This window comes from Motacilla alba, chromosome 10 (assembly GCF_015832195.1).
Source record: "Motacilla alba alba isolate MOTALB_02 chromosome 10, Motacilla_alba_V1.0_pri, whole genome shotgun sequence".
Lineage (NCBI taxonomy): Eukaryota > Metazoa > Chordata > Aves > Passeriformes > Motacillidae > Motacilla > Motacilla alba.
The window spans coordinates 18,366,839-18,392,577 of record NC_052025.1 but is presented as its reverse complement, the minus strand read 5'-3'; the positions used below and the strand labels follow the sequence as shown (position 1 = coordinate 18,392,577).

The window sequence follows — 25,739 nt, the reverse complement described above, 5'->3', positions numbered from 1 at the left end:
TTGAAACTGCAGAGTCCCTGTGCACTGGGGGGTTGCGTGACCTGACTCCTGTGCATGGTGTAGTGTGCGTGTTTGTCCCAGTCCCCGTGCAAAGATCCCTGTGTCCTGTGTCCTTTGTCCCGTGCCCGGGTGGATATCTCATCCCCGCCCTTGGTCCTCCTGGCCGAGAGGTGCCGCCGTCGCCGCTCCGGCGCGGTGCCCGTGGCCGCTCTTAAAACTGGAAGCGGAAGCGGCAGTAGCGGCCCGGCGGGGCGGCTCGGCAGCAGCGCCGCCGCGGAGCTCCGTGAGTATCGGGGGGAACCTCGGGGACTGGGTAGGGGGCTCCGCTCCGGAGAGGATTCCTGGGGGCCTTGGGACTCCTGAGGTGGGCGAGAGGAGGGGGCTTGACCGGAGTGGCTCCCCTTCCGCTCCCGGCCAGGCCTGGCCGCCGCCCCGGCCGTGGAGGGATCCCCGGGATCTGCCCGCCTCCACCCCGGGATCTGCCCGCCTCCACCCCGAGATCTGTCCCCGGCCTTGGGGGCTCCCCCGGGATCTGCCTCTGGTCGTGCAGGCTCCCCCGGGATCTACCCCTGGCCATGCAGGCTTCGCCGGGATATGCTCCTGGCCGAGGAGGGCCTACCGGGATCTGCCCCTGGCCGTGGAGGGACGCCCCGAGGTCCTCTCCAGGCTGTGCAGGGTCCCTCGGGATCTGTCCCCTGCCGTGGAAGGACCCCCGTGGTCTGGCCGCCGCCCCCCCGGGACCTGCCCCCGGCCATGGAGGAACCCCCGGGAGCATCCCCCTGGGCTGACATTCCCGTGCCGGGTGGCCGTTCCCACTGCTATTGGCTCGTTAACGTCTGCTGCTCTTCGGTTTCTATCCCTTTTCCTGCGAGAAGTAGGTCGGGTTAAGAAATAGCAGCATCTGGGGGTAGGTGGGGAAAGGAGGTTTTATCTTTGCTGGAATTCTTCAGATGAAACGAGATTAGCAATTCAGGTTTGAAGTTCATTGTGAGTTCCTGACTGCTGTGTCGAGCACGGCACTGCTCAGTGCATGCCTTGGATCCTTCTTCTGCTTGGACGGGGCTCTTTTGTTCTGGATTTTTGTGCTGTAAATAGTGTGAGCAGAAGAAAGACCAGTGTTTGTTTTGTTTGTGTTGCCAAAAGTGAAGCTAAGCTATTTGTGTTAAGAGGGGTTTGTGTCAAGGTGCAGATCGTATCTTTTTCGCTCCTTTGGGGAGATGTCTCGGCTGCTCGGGAGAGCCATGGGAGAGCCAGTCCAGAGAGCTCTGCCAGCTGCCCAAGCCTGTGCCTGGAGCTCCAGTGATCCTTCAGTGCCTGTTTGCTCGAGGGAAATGCTTTATTTAGGCTGTGCTAGTGTTTTGTCAGGCCAACATGCTCTGCACAGCAGCGCACACAACACTTGTGCAGTCTTTCCATGCTATATATAGACACCCCCTCCCTGCCTTTGAGGATTGACAGCCCCACACCTTGGGCTCTCCAGGAATGAGCTATGTGACAGGAGTTCATAGCTTGGATCCTTCTGGAGCTGCCCTGGGATTTACAGTGGGAGGACTTGGTTTCCTCTTGCCAGACGTCTGGGCTGACAATTTCAGCTCAGATACACTTGGTAAAGCCCAGCTGACTGCAGGAAGAGATATCTGCTGAATTAACAGCCTGTTGGGCAGATAAGGCTTGTGTAGCAGGTAATTCCATTTGGGAAATGCTTTTTTCACTGTGTCCCCTTCTGGTATTTGTAACTGGGACAATATAATAGTGGTGATCACTGCTAGACCCGTCTGAACTTAGTTTGAAAGGAGATACAAACAAACCCAAGAAGTTATGGGGGAATAATGGGAATAAGGACAAGCTGCCTTAGCCTGTTGTGTGGCCTGATGGTTCCAGATCAGCTACCAGTGTTATTTCTTTGAGCAGTTGTGTGCCCAGCTCTTGCTCCTCTCCTAATCATCCCCTGTTCTGATGTCAGTGTAGTGAGGTGATTTGTGGAGGTCTCGAAGGGAAAGAAGCAAATGGGAGCTTAAAGGGGAAGAATTTATCCACTTCATGACCTAAAATGAGTGGTTGGTATGTGTGGGCATGGGAAACACAACAATAAATCTGTGGATTTATGAAGTCTTTAGTCCTGTCTGAGAGGCTGGGTGGTGCCAGCCTGTTTTCCAGAGCAGAAAAATATTTCCCGGTTCTCTTCCTTCTGCTGTGGGTTTTATTCCCCACGTGAAAGGATGGTTTTCTTAAAGCATTTTTGCTGTGGGGTCTCTTGGGAATGTGCAGCGAGGGTTTGCTGGAGCTGAAGCTCTGCTGTTCTGTTTTTTCCAGAAACATGCAACATGGCAGCAGCCATGGAAACTGAACAGCCGGGCCTGGAAATCTTTGAGACTGCGGGTCATGAGGAGCAGGTCCCGAGGGAGGAGCAGCCAAAACTGGAACCTTTCTATGTAGAGAGGCATTCCTGGAGCCAGCTTCGGAAACTGCTCACAGACACACGGAAGTATCATGGGTACATGATGGCAAAAGCCCCTCATGACTTCACCTTTGTGAAGAAAAATGATCCCGAAGGACCGCACTCCGATAGGATCTACTATCTGGGTGAGCTGGCTGGGACAGTGTCACTGCAGGGCTCTTTGGGATTGACTGTTCCTGACAGCTGGGTGTTCCTGGCTGTTGAATCTAAAGGGATTCCAGGCCACACTTGCTGGTCAAAAGTCATGATTGTGATCATAATATCTCATTAAAATTTGTGAGGTAATCTCCTGTGGGAGTGGCGTGATTGGAGGTGACCCATTAGGCCTGGAAAAGAGCTGGGAAATGTCCTCTGGGGCATGCTCCCAAGCTGGCAGTCTGTTCAGTCCCTTTTCTGTCACTCCAAGTAATACTCTCTCCAAAAGCTGTGCAGGAGCTTTATCTCCTTTCAGAGATAAAGAAACCTTTGCAGAAAGGTTTATCTCATTTCTGTTATTACAGCTGTTGGGTGGAACCTTGTTCTCCTTCAAAGTTTCCTTCCAAAGCAGAGATTTTAAGTGTAATTTTGAAAGTCCTTTGTGCCTCAGCTACCAATGGAGCAGGTTTTCCAGGAATCCTGTGGGGAAAACATAGTAGTGTAGCTCAGGGGCACCTTAAAGAGTAAATACTTTTCTCTAAATTTTTGGGCTTAATAATAAAAAACTTCCTGTAGTTTGTTGTTCTTGGATTCAGTGCCTCACTTGTGCATTGTTTCACTAATTAATGTTCACTTGATAGAATTGATTTGGCACCATAAGTGATGCTGTGAGCAACCCTCTGAGTGGCTTTTTGGAGCAGGCCTTGTGGTGGAGGAATGCTTTTGTCAGGAGCTGCAGTAGCTGAGCATAAATCCATGAAAACCTGGATTAGGGAGAGAAGCAATGGCTGAAGCAGAGGCCTAGGAGCCAGAGCCATGTTCTAGCCCCACTGTTTGCCTCTTAGGCTACTTGCTTCAGCTCAGGTTTGTGATTCACAGAGTCTTTGTATGTGCTGTGCAGTGCATAGTCAGAAAATTGCTGTTCTTTTTCCTGTTTTCACAGGATGGGGGTCATAATCCTTGGATGATGCTGAGTTCAAGCACATCACGGGTGTGTTGAGGTTGATCCCCCTATGACGAGCTCTGGTTTCCCAAGTGCCACTTCCTGAGCTGTAGATGTGGCTTGGCCTTCTCTTGGAGCACACCTGGCTCTCTCTGGGCTGATCCCCATGTGCCTGGGCAGGAGCCTTCAGAAGTCTGAGTAGCACTGAGAGAGAGGACCAGGACAGGGATGTTCAAACCTCCCTAAGGTCACAGGCTGTGTATCCCAGACAGGGGGATTGGCACAAAAGCCCTCATTGATTTATAAAGCTTATGGAATAAAAGGGCAGTAAGAGGACACAGAGTGGTTTGAGCAGCACGGGATAAGCCTGGTGTCATGGTGTCATTGTTCTCTGCCTTCTCTGTGACCTGCACTTCTGTGAAGCAGGGAATTCCCAGAGCAAGGCTGCACTGCAGAGACCATCAGTACTTCTGCTGGTAGGAAGGGCATGGGAAACTGTTCCTGGGCATCCTTTGTGTTTGGATTGTTAACAGAAAGCTAATATACTTTTTTTTTCACCTCACTTTCACAATAGCAATGTCTGGGGAGAACAGGGAGAACACGCTCTTCTACTCTGAAATTCCCAAAACTATAAACAAAGCTGCCGTCCTGCTGCTTTCCTGGAAGCCTCTTCTGGATCTTTTTCCGGTGGGTCCTGATTTCTTTCTTGCTTCAAGCACGTGCGATTTGGGATTTTCATAGTGAAAATTTGAAGTTTATTGTCTCAAAAATGTAAAGATTCTCCTTGTACATGCCAACCCTGCAGCCATCCCAAAATGAAGCACAGCTTTCTCCTCAGTGTTTAGAGTTCCATCCTCTGTGTGCTGGATGATTCCTTTGCTGGCAGAGATGACAAGTGCTAATTTGCATCAAGTTCTGTGCTGTGAGATCCTGGGGATTGCTGAAGGAGCCTGGAGTCTCCAGTCACTTCCCTGCTGTCTTGCAGGGGAAGTGATGATTCCCCCAAGGATCAGTCAGTGGCTCTGTGACTCATGCTGGAGCAGAGGATCCCTTTCCCACTCGCTGGGGTGTGGATTCCCTTTTCCCTGCTGCACACAGCAAGCCTGCACCGTCCCATCCCATGCACCATGGCAGGCTGGAGGACGTGGGACAAACCCCACATGGAATGAGGTGGATTTTTCCCCGTGTTATTTCCCAGGGCTGTCAGCCAGACATGAAACTCTGGCTGTGCTCTCCTCCCACCAGACCAGTCACTGCATGTCTGTGAAAGTGAGCAGAGCCTCTCCTGCTCATTCTAGAAACAACAGACCCTCAGTCTGAGCTTTCTTATAGCAGGGAGTATTGGGAATAATGCTGGCCTTGCTAAGGGAGGAGTGGCTGTCAGTTTACAGTTGTGTGGGATCTGATCGTGGCCTGCACCTACGAGTGCTGATGGCAGAGGCAAAGCAGGAGTGGGCTTCCAGCCGGCAGCAGGATTCCGGAGGAGGACGATGTCTGCTCAGCCATCTGCTCCTGGAAGCGGGGTAAGGCGTGCAGAGCAGAGGTGTTGATTGGGCTTCTCTGCCTGTTTTCAGGCCATCCTGGACTATGGGATGTACTCCCGTGAAGAGGAGTTGCTGCGGGAGAGGAAGCGGATCGGCACCGTTGGGATTGCCTCCTATGATTACCACAGAGAGAGCGGCACCTTCCTGTTCCAGGCTGGGAGTGGGATTTATCATGTGAAAGATGGAGGCCCCCATGGATTCACCGTGAGTTTACTCATCTTCTGTCTCACTGCAGGACTTTGCTCTGGCAAGGACCTCCTTTGGCTTGGAGTGAGAACAAAGAGATCATCAGCAGTTATTGCACTGGCACAGGAAGTGACCTTGATAACCCTGGAAACGGGGTTATCCACAGGGGTGTGTTTCCATGATTGTAGAAACTCAGATGCATGGCTATAAGAAGTGGTAAAATTGTGGCAGCAGGGCAGGACACCAGATTGTGTGATTTGTCCTGACTAGCAGTGTCCATAAAAAGCAACAAACGGCTCTGTGCTCTTTCATGGAGTCAGACATCACATCAGAGACAACTTTTGTCCCTGGGTTGCAGTTTGGAGGTCACTGTTCCATGGTCAGTGCTGGATGTATTACACCATTTTTACACCATTTGACTGTACAATTTGCAGAACAAGCAGCCTTCACTGTGCTGGTGCTGAAGCTGGCCTTCAAAGCTGAAATAATTTACTATTATTATAATAGATGCCTGGTGCTTGTCTAACCCTGTTGTCAGGGGTAATTTACTGTATCTTGAGTTGCTTTTGGAGGACAAAGTTGCATGTTCTGCCAGCCCCTCTTAGGGTGCTGTTTTTAAGAGAGTGCCAGGCTTCTCTGCACCAGCTGCCCTCTGATTTGAGGCTGATCCTCAGCTCAGGGGAAAGAGGCCTGGTGGGACCATGGTAGAGGCACAACTTTCCCTATAAAATATCTGCATAGTATTTTTCTGTGTGTAAAGTGAATGGATTCCTCTCTAAACATGTATTTGAAGTCAGTGCCCACACTACTGTGGTTTTCTGAAATCCAGGTTACTCAGTGGATGTCTTCCTGTGTTACCATATCTTACTGTGTTTCTTTTTCTTTTTAATTCCAAATAGCAACAGCCTTTAAGACCCATTCTGGTAGAGACCAGTTGTCCAAATATCCGGATGGATCCCAAGCTTTGCCCAGCTGATCCAAATTGGATTGCATTTATCCATTGTAATGACATCTGGATATCTAATATAGAATCCAGGGAAGAAAGGAGGCTGACGTTTGTGCACAATGGTAATGCATCCCAAATTAAATTTTTCTCTACCTCCTCTGCACTCGTTCTTGCTAGACTGCATTGAGCAATGGCACTAAAGGTTCTTCTGAAGTGGGGGTAATGGCCACTGTTTTTTCCACCTTGTTTGTCACATTTATAGACTTCCTGTAGTGCAGATACTGTGGGATGATTCTTTTCCCTGAGCTGTGCAATCTGGCAGAGTGAGTTGTTTGTTGGATGCATATGGAAGGGCTCTTCTCCTGAAACTCAGCAATTGCTTTTCACTGGAACAGCCTTTTTTGTGTGGAGGAGCTGTGGGTGGAATAGAGCTGGAGGAAAGTTTCTGTCAGTGAAATCAGGCTGCAGAGACTTTTAGGAACAAATTAGGCCGTTTCTGAATAGCACTGAGGCTTCTGCTTGCCCCTCATACTCAATAACTTAGGTTCTCACTTCTTAATCCTCTTCAACTCTGTTTTAGGCATTTATCCTGGAAGAAAGAAAATGGGAAATTGTGGATAAAACACTTTTAAATTCAATTTCATTTTGTATTTCAACTATATAATTTAAATTTTAGTAAATTGAAATTTCTGACACTTCATAATAATGCTTTAGACTATTCAAATGCTTAATATTAAAATATTATGTAAGTACAGTAAAAATAAACTGTAGCAATGACTCCTTCTCAGATGATAATTATTTATGGAGTGCTGCTAAGTTACCTCCAGGGTAACAGGAAAAATATTGAAGCCCTATGGATATGTCATCATGTTGAGGTGTTATGTAAGTCTGTTACTTTTGGTTCGTACAGTGAATGAAATACTGATGCTTTCATTTTTCTGAATGTTCATGTTTTCAGTTTCAGTCATTCAGAAAGGTTTGGGGTTTTGATTTTCTTAAAAGTTGTAGTTCCAATTCACTGAACTCAGGTAGAGAGAACATTTTCTTTCCTTGACTAATTGAGAGCCTGATTAGGTAGAAGTAAGAAGAGAGAATGGCTTTCCTTTCCTAAAAGAAGCTGCCATGTCAGAGAGGATTAAATCCTCCCTAAATGCATGAACAGAGAAGGCTGGAAGCAGAAAACAAATCTGCTGAGAAGTCAGATTTATTATCGTGTAGTTGTTCCCTGGGGGTGAACTGGGGCTGTGTTTGGGATAACGCAGAGCTGGTTTGGTTCTGCAGCACATCATGAACTAATTCTTTGGTGTCTTTTTTTAGAACTGGCCAATGTTGAGGAGGATCCAAAATCTGCTGGCGTGGCTACTTTTGTGCTGCAGGAGGAGTTTGACAGATACACTGGCTACTGGTGGTGCCCAAAGGCACAGCCCAGTAAGTGTGGGGATCCAGGGGTGTCTGACAGGCCCTGTCCAGTGCAGAGCTCTCTCTTGTTCTTACTTTCCTTTATGCAATTTGGAAATTGTCTCCTTTGGAGCTGTCTGCATCAGGGGGCAGGTTACAGGGGCCTTGTGAGCACTGGAGGGAGAGACCTCCCCTCTCACAACAGTGGTGGGAGTTGTAGGAGTCTCAGTGTTTTGCTTAATGAAACATGAGTCACAGGTTTTATTGGAGTTTTCTTCATTCTTCCAATCAGCTCAGGCTCCTGAGAGAGCATTGATGCCTGCAATAACTGATAATTCTGTTCTGTAATTCTGTAATGTTAATTCATTTACAGCACTGGATGGGGGTAAAGTTCTTCAAATTCTTTATGAAGAAAATGATGAGTCAGAGGTAGAAATTATCCACGTCACATCACCCATGCTGGAGACAAGAAGAACAGATTCCTTCCGGTACCCCAAAACTGGTGAGACCCTGAACTTACATCCCTGTTTCTGGAAGACACCTCTTGTATTCCATGTGCCCGACAGCAGTGACTCTTCAAGCCTAGAGCAGAGAGGTGTTGAGTAGTCTTTGAATTTGTGGCCAGGTGGTGCAAATGTGTTTGGGGAAGCTGCTCTGGAGGCTGGGTGAGTCACCGGAGACTGTGCTGGTACTGCAGCCATGAGATTACTGAGGGCTCTGCGTGTCAGGAGTTGGCAAGAACCCTCTCTTGTTGTCACTGTTTGAGCCACTCTCTGGGATCCTGGAAAATCTGAGTTGTTGAGAGGTTGATTCTCATTGCAGTTCTGTGTTTCTGAGGGAACAGCTCCAGAATTACAGCCTTTTGGGGTTTTGGGAATGTTTCTGTTTAGCTGCTGGCAGTCCTGGAGGACTCTGATCTCCAGGACTGCTCTTGGACTTTGAACAGCAAACCCATCCTGCTGCAGCCTGCCAGGAAAACCACCTGTGGTCGCATTTGCACACAGTGGATGATCTGGAGGCTTCAGCAGTGAAGGGCTGAGGGCAGGCTTGAAGTGGAGTGCCACTGGAAGCAGGGAAGTGGGATTTAAGCAGACCTGCTGAGGGCTGATTTACTGTCAGGTGTGGGACAAGTTTGAGCAATTCAACCCTTTTGAGATGTCCCTGCTGTCACAGCAGGACACATTGCTCAGGTAATAGTAGTTTGCTCTCTTTCCTCACTCCTGAAATCTTCATTTTTTGGAGAAAGATCTTCTGTTTGGCTGACCTTCTCAAGCTGCAGAATTCATTCAGATCGTGTAGATTCCCCAATTCACTGGAAAAGCTTTTCCTGATTTACTTCTTGTATCAAGGATAGAGAAAGGCTCAGAGGCTGGGAAGCAAGAGGTGACACCTTGTGGTTTTTCGGTGCTTGTGAACACTCAGCTTTCTGAGAGTATTTTGCCATGGCTCTATTTAATGCAAAGGAAACAAGCTAACAAAAGCCCAAATGCCTTAAACAATATGTAGCTTTATATCATAATGGCACTAGTGATGGCAGTAGGTTTTTAGGTGTTTAATTTTCACAGGTGCTCTTTAGCACTGGATCACTTTCTATGTACCACCTTGGAATAACAGCCAAACAGTGAACCAGAGTTTGCTTGCTATCCCAGTCACTCCTGAGCATTTACATCCACCCTGGAAATGCATCCACTGACTGGGAGAGGAGACTGACTGGGACAGTAGCGTGGCTCTTGATCTGTTTGCAGGATTACATCCTCTAAATCTCCCCACATTTGCAGTTTCTTTTTCCCCTGCCTGGTTCTGTGCTGTCTCTCAGACATGCAGGGAGGCTATTTGATCAAAAAGCATTCTGCTGTTTGCCTTTTCCAGTCCTGTATGAATAACACCACAATAATACACAGCAAACAATCGATGCCTGACTGTTAACATCTGTTTTTATAGGTACAGCAAATCCAAAGGTCACTTTCAAGATCTCTGAAGTGACAATCAATGCAGAAGGCAGAGTAAGTCTATGTTCTGTTTGTTTGCCAAATACATTTAATTGCTGGTTTGTTTTTTGTTTTTGTAAAATTAATTTTCCAGTTCAGTACAGAGGAACTTTCCTGGTTGTGATGGCTTCCTGGCTTCTCTGGGGGCAGTGCCCTTGGCTCATTCCTGTGCAGATACTCAGTGTGCAGCAGTATTTCTCAAGGCTGTGCTTTTCTTTGCTACCATTGGTGTGTGAACTCAGCTGCAGAGCAGAGTAGGTCTGGATGGTTAGACCTTCTTATGTGACTGATCTCTTGATTGGCTGCAGGTATTGGGAAAATTGGATTGCAAATATAGTATATCACCTTACAAAAGCATGAGCATATGGGAAGAGATGGACTTTGCTTTTGCCCTGGGATGTTTTAAACAGATGCAGAAATTTCCACAGCACAGATCTGTCCAAGATCTTTGGACAGATGGGAAATTAATCTTAATGCTAATGCATTAGCAGCCATAAATTATTGGAATTCTCCCAACTCTTGAGCTACTTCAGCCATCAGCAGTCACCTGCTGGGATAGTGATGCTGGTGTCAGCCAGCAAAGGCAGGGAAAGCCTTCAGGACCCTTTGGGTATCACTGGGACTTGTTCCCAAGCCCAGCAGGGACAGACTGCAGCACTGCATTTCATGGATTAGAACCACATTGATAACTGGGTGTCATGCAGAGTGTTCAGCACCTATCCATGCAAATCCTACGAAAGAGCTTGGTACAAATCACCTTCTCTTTACAGGGGAGAACTGAGAATTCAAATGAGTTGTGAGACATGAATCTTGGGTTTGTGAGCAGCACCCAGATTTCTCTGGTCCCAGCCCTGGCTGTCCTGGCAGTGTGCAGCTCTCGTGCTGTGCTGGGGTCTGGCTCCAGACGGGGTTCAGTCCCCTGTGTTGCAAAGGCTGAACAATCTAAATTGCATGAGCTGCACAGAAAAAGTCTTCTGTGTCCAGGCTCTCATCGTGCATGAAAAACTGGTTGTGGGGGTTCATCTCAGTGTCACTGAATTGCTGCTTTGTCAACAGATTGCAGATGTTGTGGATAAAGAGCTAGTTCAGCCCTTCGAGATCCTCTTTGAAGGAGTAGAGTACATTGCTAGAGCTGGGTGGACGCCAGAAGGAAAATAGTGCGTATGTTAATCCTGTCTCTGCTCAGAGGGTTTGGGGTCCTACAGTCAGAAGCAGATTGTAGTGGTCTCTGTCTTCTTCCAGCTTAAGCCTGCTTTCACTTTTACATTGCTGCCAACTTGTTTGTGCAAAGGGGACCATTTTTCCAAAAGCCAAACCAGAGCCCTCCTTGTGTCTTTCTCTGCTCCCTGGCCCTACTGCTTTGGGTTTGGGCACTCGCAGCCTTTGATGTGTGTGTCCTCTCAGCATCCCTGTGAGAGAGAGTGCAGTGCTATTATCCCCATTTTACAGATGGGGAACTGAAGCCCAGAGAGGTTAAGTGCCTTGCCATGGTCACGCAGGAAGTCTGTGGCTGAGGAGAGAAATGAGCCCAGGTCCCCCAGGCCCTAGGCTAGCGCCCTAACCACTGGACCATCCTTGCTGACCAGACTTACTGATCAGAAAACCTGCTGTAAGTGCTACTTACATTTGCATGTCATTTTAACCCTGTAGATGATGTAGTACAGTGTTTCTAACTCACCAGAAGCTTCTCCAAAAGGATATTTCACTGAAAGGGTTGTCCAGCCCTGGCACAGGCTGCCCAGGGCAGTGGTGGAATCACCATCCCTGGAGGGACTTTAAAGCTGTGTAGATGTGGCACTTGGGGACATGGTTAGTGGTGAGCTTGGCAGTGCTGGAGGAATGGTTGGACTCGGTGATCTTAAGGGTCTTTTCCAAACCAAATGTTTCCATGGTTCTCCAGAAGTGCACTCCTCCAGGTTTTGAATCTAAAGATGGCTTTCACCTTTTTAATTTATTTCCCATCCAAATCTGAAAGAAATACAGAGACACATTTGCTATATTATCCTGCTTTTTGCAGGATTATTGTTGGAACTACATATAAAGCCATCAGAATATGGCAGGGGCTGCTGCTGGTCCCTTTAGGTGCCAGTGTTATCCTCTGCCAGGTGTAGATCTAACAACAGTATCTTCACAAGCACCCTGAAATTTCAATTGAAATTTTTTCTGCTTCATTATTCCCTCTGATTTTTCTTTTCTCTTTCTCCCTTGAAGCACAATTCAAACTGGGGAGAACAGAATGAGTTAAACTTTTAAACTTGCAGTGCTTATGCAATATTAAAATGAAGCGAAATAGGTTCTTGTATTATGGAAGAGATTTGTTTATGTGGGTGAAATTTTGCACGTGACTTAATCTGCAATTGAATATTCTTGACTCCCTCAAAATGCCTAGTGCTACTGAGTGTCTGCTGAGATTTTCAGACCTGTGCCATACTCACGGTTGCATGTTATTTTCTCTAATATCTGTGTCCTCAACAGCATCTGGTCCATCTTGCTGGATCGCTCCCAAACTCGGCTTCAGATAGTCCTGATCCCTCCTGCATTATTCATCCCGACAGAAGATGATGCAATGGAAAGACAGAAACTTATTGATGCTGTACCAGATTCTGTTACACCTTTCATTATTTATGAAGAAACGACAGACATCTGGATAAATGTAAGAATTTGAATTTCAGCTTTCTCTGACAGGTTGAGCACTGTTGATGTTACTGTGCTGCCAAGGGGAATGATCCCGTCTTGCAAGTTCTGTGCATATTCAGTGCTTCCTGCTGTAAAAAACGGGAGGCAGAGAACAGATTTGGGATGTGAAAACAGACCTGCTGTGCTTGAGTTGATGCAGTACTCAGAGCCTGGAGCAGAGCCCTGGGCTCTGGGTGTTCCCAGGTAGCCCCTTCCCCACAGTGTCACTGGCACTCTCCAGCTTCTTGGTGCCAGTTGTTAGCACCAGCAGTGCCACCAGATGAAATATTCTCCAGGCAACAAAGATGGATCAAGATGGCACTGGGTGAACAGTCCTGAGAGTCAGCTAAGGCACTGAGCCCCTCCTGAACTACATCTGGTCTGGTGAAACAGATTAAGGGTGTGATGTTCTGGGAGGTGAACTGCAGGGCCTGTGCTGAGAGCAGTCATGGGTGTGCCTGGTCACTGCTGTAAACTATGCCTTTCCTCACACTGCTGCACATAAAGATCCCTGTCTCTGCAGTGACATCCTGTTGGAGGTGTGCCTGGGAGCATCAATCACTGGCACACGGTTGCGTCTTTCAGCAGAGAGCATTTGCACAAAGCCTTCCAGTGAATGGTACTATATTGCTCTCTTAGATACCACATTCTCTCCTTAGTGTTTGGTTTCAGGATGGTGCAGTGAGTTTCCCTTTCTCCATTTTTTTTACTGTCTGAAGTGGTTCTTGACTGGCAGCTCATACTGTGAAGAAAAATGCTCCCAAGTCCTCCAGAGATTGTCCCTTGAAGCAAGAGCTGGCATGTTGATGAATGGGAAGATGATGTCAGCTCATCATTCTTTGAATACTCCTTCACTTGGAGGCAGCACAGGACAGAGGTCTGCAGAGTTGGACCCACCTCTGTGTCTAAGCCAGAAGGGCAGGTGCAGAAAAACTTAATTAGTTTGGTGACCAGGATACAGAGTTAGACTGGCAGAAAGCTGGAGCTGCAGGGATGTGGCACTGGCTGCAAACCCCCCTGGCTCCAAGTGTGACTGGTTCTCCCAGTAAGGGACAGTGTGGTCTGTGTCGAGCAGCAGGAGGAGCATATTTTGTGTGACTGCAGTGTCAGAGTCCTGCTGATAACAGTAACCCACTGCTCTGTCTCCTCAGATCCATGATATCTTCCATGTCTTCCCTCAAAGCCACGAAGATGAGATAGAGTTCATTTTTGCCTCCGAGTGCAAAACAGGCTTCCGGCACCTGTACAAGGTGACGTCGGTTCTGAAGGAGAGCAAGTACAAACGGTCCTGTGGAAGCCTCCCTGCTCCGAGTAAGGGGAATTGTTCTGGTGCTTTAATTGGGCATTTGTTGCTGACCAGTGAGGAAATAAATGTCCTTCCAGCTGGCAGGAATTATGGTCTTATTGGAAACTTCTGCTATTGTCCAGGAAAGCACTTCAGTGCATAGTCATTCCTCTGGAAATTGTACAGGGGTTATTCTGCTTTCAGCATGCCTTAATTTTAACCCTGATCCTTCCTTATGGACTAGAGGGAAAAGTTTCCAAAAACCAGATGGGAAACAAGCTCCCTGTGATACCGTGAGACATAGTTGGCTTTTCCTCTTCACTGCTGGAACTTGGTCTTGTTCAGATGCAGGAAATTGCTGTGTGCAAAGTTCCCAGAGTGGTTTTTTCCACAGCATGTGTTCTTAAATTCACAGCTTCATGCTGTGATACTTAATTTACTTAGCGTGTCTTGAAGGCACCTACTGACCTCTGCATGCACAAAAAATACGCCTAATTTTACTAGAGGTCCTAGTTTCATGCAACTGTTGTGTGTCTTTTTCCCACATAGCATTATATCTTGGGCTTAGATTTCTTTGAATGCATCTGACTTCTTTTTCTTGCTGAATCTCCCTCATGCTCAGGGAAATGAAATCATCTTATAAAAGCAAAGTTCTTGAAAAACTCTCCATTTTTGACACCTCATATTTCCTTTACCTGCCTATTGCTCAGTATAAAACCTTTATTTCTGTGCAAGTGACAAAATATTTTTAGGAATAAAAATCTCTGTACATTGGCTATTTGCAGGTGACTTCAAGTGCCTCATCAAAGAGGAGATAGCAATTACCAGTGGGGAATGGGAAGTGCTTGGCAGACATGGATCCAACGTAAGTCTCTTGCTTCATGGATATCCTGCCACACACACTGCATGGAGATGGTTCCTTAGAGGGATCAGCATAAATCTGTTAATCCAGTGTGGTTTTAGCCAAAATACACAGTATTTCTGTTCTGTGTAACTCGTGAACTTGCACAAGGAGGGAGGGAATGGTCCCCAAACCGCTGCTCTTTTAGCTCTGAGCTGGATGGATTCTTTGATCCTTTGAATCAAACTTACAGAGTTGTAGGCAGTGAGAACAATTGTTTGGTTTATCCCTTGTAGCTGGCTGGGCTCCAACTCAGCATTATGGAAGTGGGGCAGGAGGGATTGGGGGAGCCTTTGGGGTGGTAGAACTGGATATTGAGGGATGTGCTTTTTGTTTTGTTCCTGACAGATCTATGTGGATGAAGCCAAAAAACTGGTGTACTTTCAAGGCACAAAAGACTCACCTCTGGAGCATCACTTGTATGTTGTTAACTACGAGAACCCCGGGGAGGTGAAGCGCCTGACGGAGCGCGGTTACTCGCACGCCTGCTGTGTCAGCCAGGTACCTCTGCCTGCCAGGGCTGGCTGGGCTGCTCTGCCTTAGCCCAGGCTTATCCTGTCACTCAGCAGACAGGGCAGTGTTGATATATAATGAAAGCAGATTTCAGGCTGTGTTGTGCCCTTCTGCATGTTGTACAGTCAGTGTGTAAAACCACCCTGGAAACCAGACTTGACCTCCCGGTTCCGTTGCTCTCCAGCTCACTTCAGGCAAAAGGAGCTGGCTGGGATGAATTGTTTGAAACTCTTTGAGCTGGACTCCTTGCCTGCAGGGAGCTAGAGAGCAATCGCCAGAGATGAGCCTGAGCAGCACTGGGTGGAGTTCCAGGAATCTGGCTGGGGATTCATGGCCCAGAAGAAGGTGTGTGACAAGCTCCTCATGCTGCTCTTTGATTTTCAGGTGTATCTTTGGGTTTGGAGTGTTAAGGACTATAGTGTTCCAGAGGCAAAAGTGCTCAGATATCTGATTTAATGTGGTCCTTAAGAATCTTCCTAAAGATCTAAATGCAAAATAAACTATTACTTGCTTGTGGCTGTGCACTGAGGAGTTCAAGGCATGTTCTTTTTCTCCCCAGGATTGTGACATGTTCATCAGCAAGTACAGTAACCAGAAGAACCCCCACTGTGTGTCACTGTACCGGCTGACAGGGTCAGAAGATGATGCAGCTCATAGGACTAAGGAATTCTGGGCTACCATTTTAGATTCAGCAGGTAATGGCATGGGTGAGGAACAGAAAAAGGACAGGCAGGATCACAGGATAAAAGATATCCCAGCGTAAGCTTGCTTGAGATTTGCTGTTGTGGCTGACCAGCCTTGTCTCTGGAACTCAGGCTCTTATGAGGAGTTCTGTGAAGTACAGGAGGGACATTTTCGGCTCAGCACAAATGGATATAAACAGACCATGAAGGAATTTGGAGTGGAAATTACCAATTTTCTCCTGCCAGTTTTAGTTCAGGGAGGGATTTCAGTGCACTCACTTGCTCTGTGTGATGTGCCTGCTAAAGAGTGTGTTCCTGGGGAGGGAGGTGCACTTCTTAAATAGTGTGTGCTGCTGCCTACTCATGTCTTCATGAGACAGCTCTTGGGCTATAATCTTCCACTGGATCTCTGTTGCCTTTCATTTCTCCTTACCTGAGGCATACTCTGTCCTGTGTTTTCTGTGTGTTAATGTAGGGAGTCCTAAGTGGGACTAGGAAGGGATGGGACCTCTGTAGTGGCTGTGTCAGGGGAGAAGAGTTACTGTTATTCACAGGAGAGCAGGGATGGGAATGTGATAGGCTCAGAAAGCTCACCTGGGGCTGGGGCATTGCCAGTCTCTGCCTGGGTCCAGCTACACCCAGTGGAAAGTGTGTGAGAGCTCCACTGGGATTGCAGTGAGAGTGATGGCAGGACAGTGGTGCAGCAGAGCTGTGTTACTCATCCATTCCTGTTAAAACCAGGCTGTCTGTTCCCTCCCATGGCAGGTCCTCTTCCCGATTACATTCCCCCTGAAGTGTTCTCCTTTGAGAGCTCCACGGGGTTCACACTGTATGGAATGATGTACAAACCCCACAACCTGCAGCCTGGGAAGAAGTACCCCACAGTGCTCTTCATCTATGGAGGCCCTCAGGTGAGCTGGGGAGCAGTGGGATGGGCTGGCAGGAATCACTCCACTGCTCTCCTGCAGGAACACTTCCTGCTCTGTGCTGAGGGCAGCAGGTGGCATTTTGCCTGTTTGGTGAGTAGGTGCTTGGCCAAAGGTGCTGTAAGGATTCATTGTTCCCAGATCATGGATCCAGGCACTGCCACTTGTCTGAGGACAGGTGTGGAGTAGCAGAGCTGGAACTAGGAGAAAAGGGATTCAGGTAGTCCTTGTTCCCAGTTCTGTCTCCTCCTCCTCTCCAGTTGCCTCACTGGACCTCAGTTGAGCTCTTCATACCTGTGACACAGAATGGCTTGGTTTACTGGGAGAAGAGTTTATTGCATAGCAGGGAGAGGGAATCCTGCAGTAGGGTATAGGGATCTTGAAAACTTCACATTATAAAATCGTTTAAGGCATTTAAAGGAAGGTAAATGTAAATAAAATGTGAAATTGGATTAAGAGGTGACCTCTGGATTCTGTGCTGCTCTTGTATTCCAGGTACAGCTGGTGAACAACCGGTTTAAAGGAATCAAGTACTTCCGACTGAACACCTTGGCCTCTTTAGGCTATGTTGTTGTTGTCATTGACAATAGGGGCTCCTGCCACCGAGGGCTGAAGTTTGAAGGAGCCTTTAAATACAAAATGGTAAGTGGGCTCTGAGTCTGGCTCTGTTCTCAGCCAGAGATGGGTTTGAGTGCTAGTGTTAGCAGCACTGAAGGAGCCCAGCACTGCCTGTGTGACACTCCTGGGGTTTGGGGACAGGAAGTGTGTATACGTAAGAGTTGAGGGAGGAAAGATACTTGATGTGGGAAAGATAGAATGTCATGGTTTGAGGTTGTGAACCAGCTGCAACCTAACACAGGGTGGTTCATAACAAGGCTGTGACTCCTCACAGATACAATTTGCAGCTCACATGAAGCAGGACAGTTGCATTCTGGGCATAGGTTACTCCTGAGTAGCAAAGCTCTGAAGGTGGTTACCGTGGGCAATCCTGAGAAAGTAACTTTTGCCTGTAACTAGCACAACTGTCTCTGCCCTGCCAGGGACAGATAGAAATCGATGACCAGGTGGAAGGGCTGCAGTATTTGGCATCGCAGTACGACTTCATCGACTTGGAGCGTGTGGGCATTCACGGCTGGTCCTACGGAGGCTACCTCTCCCTAATGGCTTTAACACAGAGGTCAGATATCTTCAGGGTATGTTCATGCATTGAGTACTTACTCTGGTGGTGCAGACAGAATTTTTCCTTTAATAGTGTGACTTTGATGGGTGGTGACAGCACAAAAACCTTGGAGTTTGCTCTAGACAAGTTAGGACACAGTGCAATGGCTCTTCTCTTCAACATTCTTCTGTTTGCGTGACTTCAGAGGGAAGTTGCTTTTCTAGTAACTGTTGGACTGCTGAGTTTGCAATGACTTAGCTGTGCTCCTGTGTCTCTACCTATCTCAACCTATCTGTGCTGAAGGTACCTTAGGTAGTGTCAACTGCTGCCCACTTTGAGCCAGCTGAGCTCTTTGTATTGTGAACCAGGTAAGGGAAACGATCCTGGTGAAAAACAACACCTGCTTCTCATCCTCTCTTTGGCCCTGAGAGAGTAGATCCTTTGCAGACTGATCTATTTCCAGATCACATTGCCCATGCTGCTGAATAGCAGTGTGTTCTGAAGCAGCCAGGAGGACAGCCTGGGGATGGGGAGAGGTACTGGAAAGAGGTTCTTGTGCCTGCCTGACTTTAGACCTCTATTGGGTAGAGGTGTGGGCCCTTGAGATGTATTTTGTTCTTTGTGGCTACTCTTGCTTTCTTTATGTCCAACCTTAATATTACTGGGACATTTGATAATTTTTTGTCTCAATCCTTAACAATTGTTGTATTTTTGCCTTTACAAACACCTGCCTTGCAAAGGGGTTTTAGATGGTTTTGTAGTGTTTTGGTTTTTTTTTTTTTTCTGGGTATTTTTTTCCACAAGCCTCTCTGCAAGCAGGGTAGTTTGTGGCGTCCTTGGGAGCTGTTTCTGTTAGACATACAAATGGACCCAAACCCACAAAACCTCGCAGAATGCACTTCCCTCAGCATCCCTTGCAGGGGTTTTGTATAGAATTACTTCCAATTTACCTGTAGGCTCTACCTGATTTCCAGCACGCATGGATCATAGCTGAGCTGTGCTGTGTGTGAACTGGGGCAGGGACAGGAGGATTGCTTTGCTCCTTCCACAGTTACGGTGGGATGAAGCCGTGGGAGGGAAGGAAGTGGCCAGCTCAGGGGGCAGTGCTGTCATTCCCGGGTCAGGGGGCAGTGCTGTCATTCCCAGTCAGGGGGCAGTGCTGTCATTCCCCTCTCTGTGGCACTGGCAGGTGGCCATAGCCGGAGCCCCGGTCACGCTGTGGATTTTCTACGACACGGGGTACACGGAGCGCTACATGGGCCACCCGGAGCACAACGAGCAGGGCTACTACCTGGGATCCGTGGCCATGCAGGCTGAGAAGTTTCCTTCTGAGTGAGTTTTGCTTCTGGCTCTTGTCTTCTTTTTCCTACCAGGAAAGTTCAAGCCCTATAGACGTATTTTTATCTCCCTGTTCTTGGTATTTCTCTAATCGCAAATGCTCACATTAAATAATATTTAACAAAAACAAGACCCAACACTAATAAATTTCATACTCAAATGAACATTTGCATAATTACAGACCATTTCATGTAAGCCCTTTTATATTATATTTTATGTCTAAAGAAATCTCAAACATATCCTCAATTTAGCACTTTAGCACTTTAAAGCTACGTTAAGCTAAACAAAAATTACTTACTTGGGATGTTTTTGTGTGTTCTGAGGCTGTCTCAGCAGTGCAAGATGGGGCCATGAGCTTTCTTGCCAAAGAGTTGAAATCAGCAAGGTTTAAGGCCTCATATTGTCCAAGCCAGGAAGCATTGCTGAGAAATAAGATACTCAGATAAAATGTCTGACTGTAATATGCATGTGCAGGAAGAACTTTCAGAGGAGGAAGGAGCAGGTTCAAGAAATGTGTCTGTCCAGAGCAGTTTACAACTGTGAAATTACTGCTTTCAATGCATATACTCTTTTCTGGGGAGTGTTTTTGTAGGCATGTGTGTGGACTGTGAAATGAGTGGGATGCTGTCTAGAACTGTTTGTCTCTTGCTTTTCCCAGACCAAACCGTTTGCTGCTGCTACACGGATTCTTGGATGAGAACGTTCACTTTGCACACACCAGTATTTTGCTCAGCTTTTTGGTGAGAGCTGGGAAACCCTATGACCTACAGGTAAGGCCAGAACCAGGGTGTAAAGGTAATAATGTGTGTGTCTTGGAGGAGTCCAGAACTGGAACTTGTACCATGGCTGTGCTGGACATCTTGGAATTCTAGGATAAAATTGTAGCATTTGAGACAAGTATTTCTTTAAATGTTAATATGAATTAACAATAATTATGAATTAACAAAAAGAAAAAATGGGCAAATAAGCAGCTAGGGCTGTTCCTGAGGAGATCTGCAGCTGGAAGGCAGAGCAGCGGTGTTCATGCAGCATGGAACAGGGTTCTGCATTTAATTAAACCCCGCTGGCTCAGTGCAGGTGGAGCCCAGGGATCCCACACCACACTGCACAAGTGGGAATGTGCTCTGGCCAGGAGCTGCCTCTGCTCAGCCAGGCTGATCCCCTCCAGCACAGCTGGATCCCAGTGGGTTCTCCTGAGTTCAGGCACTGGAGGATGAGGTGTGTCAGTTCAGGTGCAGAGTTAATGCAGGGACATTCCATGGACATTTGCAACGTGGCTCTGGGACTGATTTAGATATTGGCACCTTCAACTCGTGTGGATATTTACGACTTTATTTTGCATTTCAGATTTACCCTCAGGAGAGACACAGCATCAGGGTCCCTGAGTCGGGGGAGCACTACGAACTGCACCTGCTCTATTACCTGCAGGAGAACCTGGGCTCTCGCATTGCTGCCATGAAGGCCATGTGACTGACCTCAGAGCTCTGCTCCACAGCTGCTCTCCGGACAGGGAGGTGTAGGAAACTAGAGAAAATAGAATGGAACATTGCTTTCTGGTGCCTGCCACACGTACACACCCTCACAGACACTTTTTTAAAAGTAAATTTGGTGCCATACGGGAAATTAAAGCACGGTGATCTAATAACTTTAGTTATTAAACTTTAGGTTGAAGCTGTAAATAAAATCCAATGTCTGTGGTATAATACAGTACCATGGGTGTTCTCTTGGGGGACGAGCTGAAACTGAAAATAACGTACTTCTACAGCACCAGATCTTCACTTTTTAGAAGAATTATGGCATAATTGATGTATTTTTACAGTGTGTTCCTTGGTATCTTATTACATTATACTGGATGATTTACTCACTACACAGCAAGAGTTTACCTGAATGGTTACAACTTTTATTAATTTTAAATGCTATCATATAGCTTTTATGCTTTGTGAAGGGGATGTGCCTCACTCCTTAGAAGGTGGTCACAAGTTGGACACATCCCTTGTCTAGATGTTAATTGTTTTTTAAGAAGAAAGACTTTTAAGCTGTCTCTTAACATATTTAAAGTTTGGATTCAGATCAGTTGATGCCAGGTTCTTTGATTCCTTCTCCCCTAGGATAAATCATTCTCTTCTTCCAGCAGCTTGAGAACCTATCCTGATTGTACTTGATTTCAGTGGAGAAGTGAATTAATACTTTACTGTGATATGGGCATAACAATCTTTTATTCTGAGGTGCAAACTAACTTAAGTTAAAAATCAGAAACTGTAAACTTTCAAACAAGCTTCACAGTGCATCCTGTTGAGATTTCTCCCTGATGTCCACTCTGCAGCTGGGTTTGCAATACTCCTTCCTCACCCTGACATCAGCATGATATTGGCATATGCATCCTGTTAAAATGTAGAAATTCAATACTCTAATTCCAAGGTCTGCAGAGTATGTGTGTGGAGACCTTACCTGTGAGGCAATATGAGCTGTTCTGTTTCCTCATGTATGAGGGCCTATTTCCCAGGCTCATGCCCTGTCCAGTCCCCTGTTCCTGGGTCCTTTCTAGCACTACTGTGCATGATGATGATGCTGTCTTTGAGAACCCCTTTCTGTACAGCTGCAGGTAACCGTCAAGGAATTGCAGTCCTGGTTGTGTTTTTGCTACTGAGGTTTTAACTAAGCAGCAGGCTTGGCTGAAAAGCAGAAGTGTGTGAAGGCACTTTTAACTGGCAACAGGTAATTTAGGATAGAAATCCATAGAGAATTGTTCTCTTTAATCCAGAAAATTCTCCCTTTGGGACTTGCCTCTGAGACTCTGATAAGTTTTAATGGTTTTCTTAGAAACCCAAGAACTTCCTTTTCTTTCTGTTTTGGTCCTAGAGAGAAGCAGAGCATGATTTTCTTTTCATCTGCTGAAAATCTGGAATCGGTCTTTACGCTCTTAGAACTTCACATGTTGTAACCCTGTACTTACCTTGATTTTGTACTGTTCAGCTTGATCCCAGAACTCTGGGATTTAACAGAGTCTGGCTGTATTGGATCAAACTGCATTGTTTTTCAGTTAAACTGAGGGGAGCTGGGGCAGTTCCACAGTTGTAAAAGCCGTGTGTGAGAACGGGATCTGGTTTTTGGGATACACAAAGGAGCTGAAGCCAACTGGCTGCAGGGAGTTTCCTCCTCCGCAGTGGGGAGCCTTGGTTCGGGCTGTTTGCTGGTTTTTAGGTCGCAGTGGTTACAAGTGGATCAGTTAAAGCACCATTAGCAGGTCAGTAACGGGTTGATTTTGGGAAGAGCTTGGCAGAGAAGGAGCCCAGCTCCAGGAATGTCTTCTCTTTGCCGTTAATATTGGCTGAAGCAAAAGCAGCATCCCTGCGGACTGTGGTACAGTCAGCACCAAGAGGGGAGCACAGGTGCAACACAGCAGTGGGTAGAGACAAAAATAAGCTGTTCCTCTGGAATTCCATTGTGTTCCCAACGTGTTTATGCTGTATTATATATACATATATCTATATCTGTTCATATATACATATATGTATAAAATTACCCATGGATAGTATTCACCTTTTCCAAGGTTGTTTATATTTTGTTCAATATTAAATTAACTTGCTTTTTTGAGGTGTTTTTGTTCTTTTTCTAGAGGTGGTTACCCTTGAATGTAAATGTATATGATTTTTAAGATGAAATTGATCCTTTTGTTTAAAAAACAGAACAAAAATGGCCTTCATCAAACAGTGCTTTTTGGGGGACTGAAGAACTAAACATTATGTGAATAAACCAGGCTGGGTTTGGATTTGAGGCAGGATGTGATTATAAGTGCTGACATAGAATTTTTAATAATGCATCCTTCCACTGTTTAAAATATATACATCAAAAAGCAATTAAAGTACAATATACTGTAACTGCTCTGTTTTGCAACATAAATTATGGATTCTTCCTTTCTTTCCTACCATTTTCTTTTCTTTTTACTGTAGTTAAGCACTTTAAGACCCCGTGCTCTCTTATTCCGTGGAAGTGCTGGAAGGATTTATCACCAGAGTTTTGTAGTTCTTGCAAAAGAGATGCCTTAGATGAAGTCTGATTCCAACTAAATTCCCAGCGGAGAAAGGCCCCGTTGTGATTGAGATTGCAGAGGTAGGAAGGTGTTAGTGCTGAGGGACTTTGTATCCTTATTTTTGGGGGGAGTGATATTCCTGCACCTCATATGGTGAAGTGTTGGCCTGGCCTAGGAGCAGGACAAGGCTGTACCTTACAGTCCTGGAGATGGGAATGCCACTCAAGGAGGTTTCCAGCCTGTTTGGTATTTGGGATTGTACTTCATCACTTCCTGCATGTTAAAAAATCTCTTGGTTAATATGAGTTTTAAGCAGAACTGGTGAGATCCTGGGGGAGCACATGCAAGGGAGGTTGTGGAGCAAGAAGGTGTGAGGAGGAACCTTTGCTGTGGCTCCCAAACCAGAGGTTGGTATCTCCCTGTGGAGGCCCCTCTGCCTTCCAGGGGCTCTGTGTCTGCCCTGCTCTGAGCAGAAGCAGGACTGAGCCGTCCTTGCCTGGTGGATATTTAGTTGCACAGGTGTCTTTGAGATGAATGTTTTCATATGTTTAAGAACATATATGAAATATGGGGATCTGTGTGCTGAGATACTGAAGTTGTAGCGTGTTGGTGCAGGCAGTTTCCTGTCTTTTGAGGTGCTTGGGTTTGGTTGTGTTCGTTCTGGTGAAAGTATGTTCTTTCACCCCATTTTAGTGCAGCTTCCAGTGATGCCTTGTCAGTGTGGGATGTGCAAAGCTGTTGGGTTTCACCCCCACCTCCTTTTCTTCTCAATGATCTCTTTTTATTCAGAACACAGTAAAATTAGTATCTACCCAGAACTGCTTAATTTTTACCAATTCAATGGAAAAATGAGCTCAAAGCACCAAGCAAACCTTTGAAAATAACTAACTTCATTGTATTAGAATGGAAAATGCATTCCCTACTTACTAGTGGCATTTGGAAATAGGCTATGGAAAAACTTTGAGTGGGATAGTGTAGTAATGCTTTAACCCTGGAGAACCTGTGCCTGAACCTGGGTAGGAAATTATGGAGAATTCTCATACTCCAAGTTCCAGCCCATATTCCCTGCCAGGAAAAGTGGGTTGTGCTCCTGCTGTGTGTGTCTGTGTGCCCAGCTGTCCTGCTGCTGCAGTGACACCCAACCCCTGCCCAGGCAATAACAGACTTTGAGTAAGGGAAACACTGGCCAGGTGAGAGCCCTGCCTTGGGCTGCCTGTTTCCTTGAGTGCCAGAGCCCTCCAGAGACTTCCATGTGCCCCTGTGGGAGGGGCAGAGAGCGCTTCCTGCGGTTTTTCCTTGGCTGTTCTGCGCAGTAGAAGTTCAGGTGTTTAATTTGAGAACATGAAGTGCCTGCTGTTTGCGTTAACAAAATTGCATGTCTCACTCCAGTGGGTTTATTGGGCTCCCTCCCTCCCCCTCCCGAGCTCCATGGCTTTTAATCATGTAAAGTGGAGACATTAGTTTTGCTGCGTTTTATTACAAAACCTTTGTTGCAATAAAGATGCTGCTAAATAAATTGAATTAAATGTTGGGTTTTTTTCCACCCTATTTTCAACTGTCTCTCTCCTTGATTTAGGAGAGCTTGTGTGTAATTAAATCTGTGCCCTCGTTGCGCTGTGGAAAGCAGCAGTGATGTGTGTTTGATGCACGTCGGGTGTTCCACAAAAGCATCTGCCATGTTTCCATCCCTTGTGGTTCGGGAGATGGATACCATCAGGAAGATCAGGCGTTTCCTTGGCACAGCCGTGCTCCCTCTCCTGAGTGTTGCCATGTGAATGCCGGTCACAGCCCTCGGCAGCCACCAGCCGGAGCTGTCGCACCGGGGACTGCAGGACGCAGCCTCACCGAGGTGGGACAAGTGCCACGGGGGAGGAGGTGGCCCTGGTGCCCCGGCAGAGGAACCTGTGTGAATGGAGTGGGCAGCGCAAGAGAGGAGATGTCCCTTCATACAGTCACCTTGTGCTCGGCCTCCTGTTTGTCTCTCTGAGCAGAGTGGGCTCTGCAGGCACCCCAGTTCCATGTTGTGCTATCCCACAAGGTCTGGGGTGGCTCAAGGCAGATAAAATTCATGTTTTCATTCATTCCTGGTTTTTCACCCACAGAGAAGCACCCGCTGTTCAGCATGGGGGGAAGCACCGGCCTGTGCTCTGCCCCATTCCTATACAAGGCTCCCAGTTTGCAATCCTTAGTGTGCATCCGTGGAGGCTTCTAAAGTGTGAGGGGAAGGAGTGAAGATTTAGCAAAGTCCTTTTAGGCTAAAGGCATGGTATGTTTTTAGTGTTTGGGGTCACAGTGCTGGTCTGGGACAGGATAACAGGAAAATCTTCCCTGGAAGAACTTTGGGCCTGAGCACAGTTAACCCTCCCGTCATCTTACGGGATTAATAACAAAACTGCAAATGGCAGCTGGGATTAAAGGACTGTGTTTTCCTCCCCAGCATCAAGTCTTGTCTCAGGATAATCATTTTCCAGACTGCTCCTGCCAAACAGACCTATGGAGAACCAGTGCTGGTTCAGTTGAGTTCCTCGGCACAGGCGTACAACACCACTGGACTACAGGGCTGCATGTTTCCCAGGGAATTCCCAAATTCGGGATTTCCTCTTATAAAAGCAAACAGCAAGAGGCTGCTC

The 25,739-nt window shown here is 46.8% G+C and overlaps 1 protein-coding gene across 3 annotated transcripts; it reads left to right on the top strand.

Annotated features, from left to right (window-relative positions):
* Positions 1–231: 231 nt before the first annotated feature.
* DPP8 (dipeptidyl peptidase 8) lies at positions 232–24,630 on the top strand. Of its 3 annotated transcripts, XM_038147166.1 has the most exons (20): positions 232–283; positions 2,314–2,583; positions 4,111–4,223; positions 5,111–5,284; positions 6,166–6,334; positions 7,530–7,640; positions 7,984–8,112; positions 9,552–9,613; positions 10,655–10,755; positions 12,074–12,251; positions 13,426–13,585; positions 14,345–14,424; positions 14,809–14,961; positions 15,533–15,668; positions 16,422–16,567; positions 17,078–17,224; positions 17,623–17,775; positions 18,931–19,073; positions 19,738–19,849; positions 20,427–20,777. In XM_038147166.1, exons 2-20 carry the CDS (start codon positions 2,325–2,327, stop codon positions 20,547–20,549), a joined length of 2,649 nt encoding a protein of 882 aa, XP_038003094.1. In that variant the 5' UTR covers positions 232–283; positions 2,314–2,324; the 3' UTR covers positions 20,550–20,777. The 3 variants fall into 3 exon arrangements, with proteins under 3 accessions (XP_038003094.1, XP_038003096.1, XP_038003095.1); XM_038147167.1 differs by lacking the exon at positions 232–283 and having other exon boundaries at positions 2,325–2,583; positions 20,427–24,630; XM_038147168.1 differs by lacking the exons at positions 19,738–19,849; positions 20,427–20,777 and having other exon boundaries at positions 17,623–17,759; positions 18,931–19,068.
* The last annotated feature ends 1,109 nt before the right edge of the window (positions 24,631–25,739 follow it).

Excerpts from the sequence above, each read along its gene's own strand:
- DPP8 (XM_038147167.1), top strand. The coding sequence starts at position 2,325 with ATGGCAGCAGCCATGGAAACTGAACAGCCGGGCCTGGAAATCTTTGAG. Across the intron at positions 19,074-19,737 it reads GCTGAGAAGTTTCCTTCTGA|ACCAAACCGTTTGCTGCTGC; the intron begins GTGAGTTTTGCT and ends TGCTTTTCCCAG. Across the intron at positions 19,850-20,426 it reads GGAAACCCTATGACCTACAG|ATTTACCCTCAGGAGAGACA; the intron begins GTAAGGCCAGAA and ends TTTGCATTTCAG.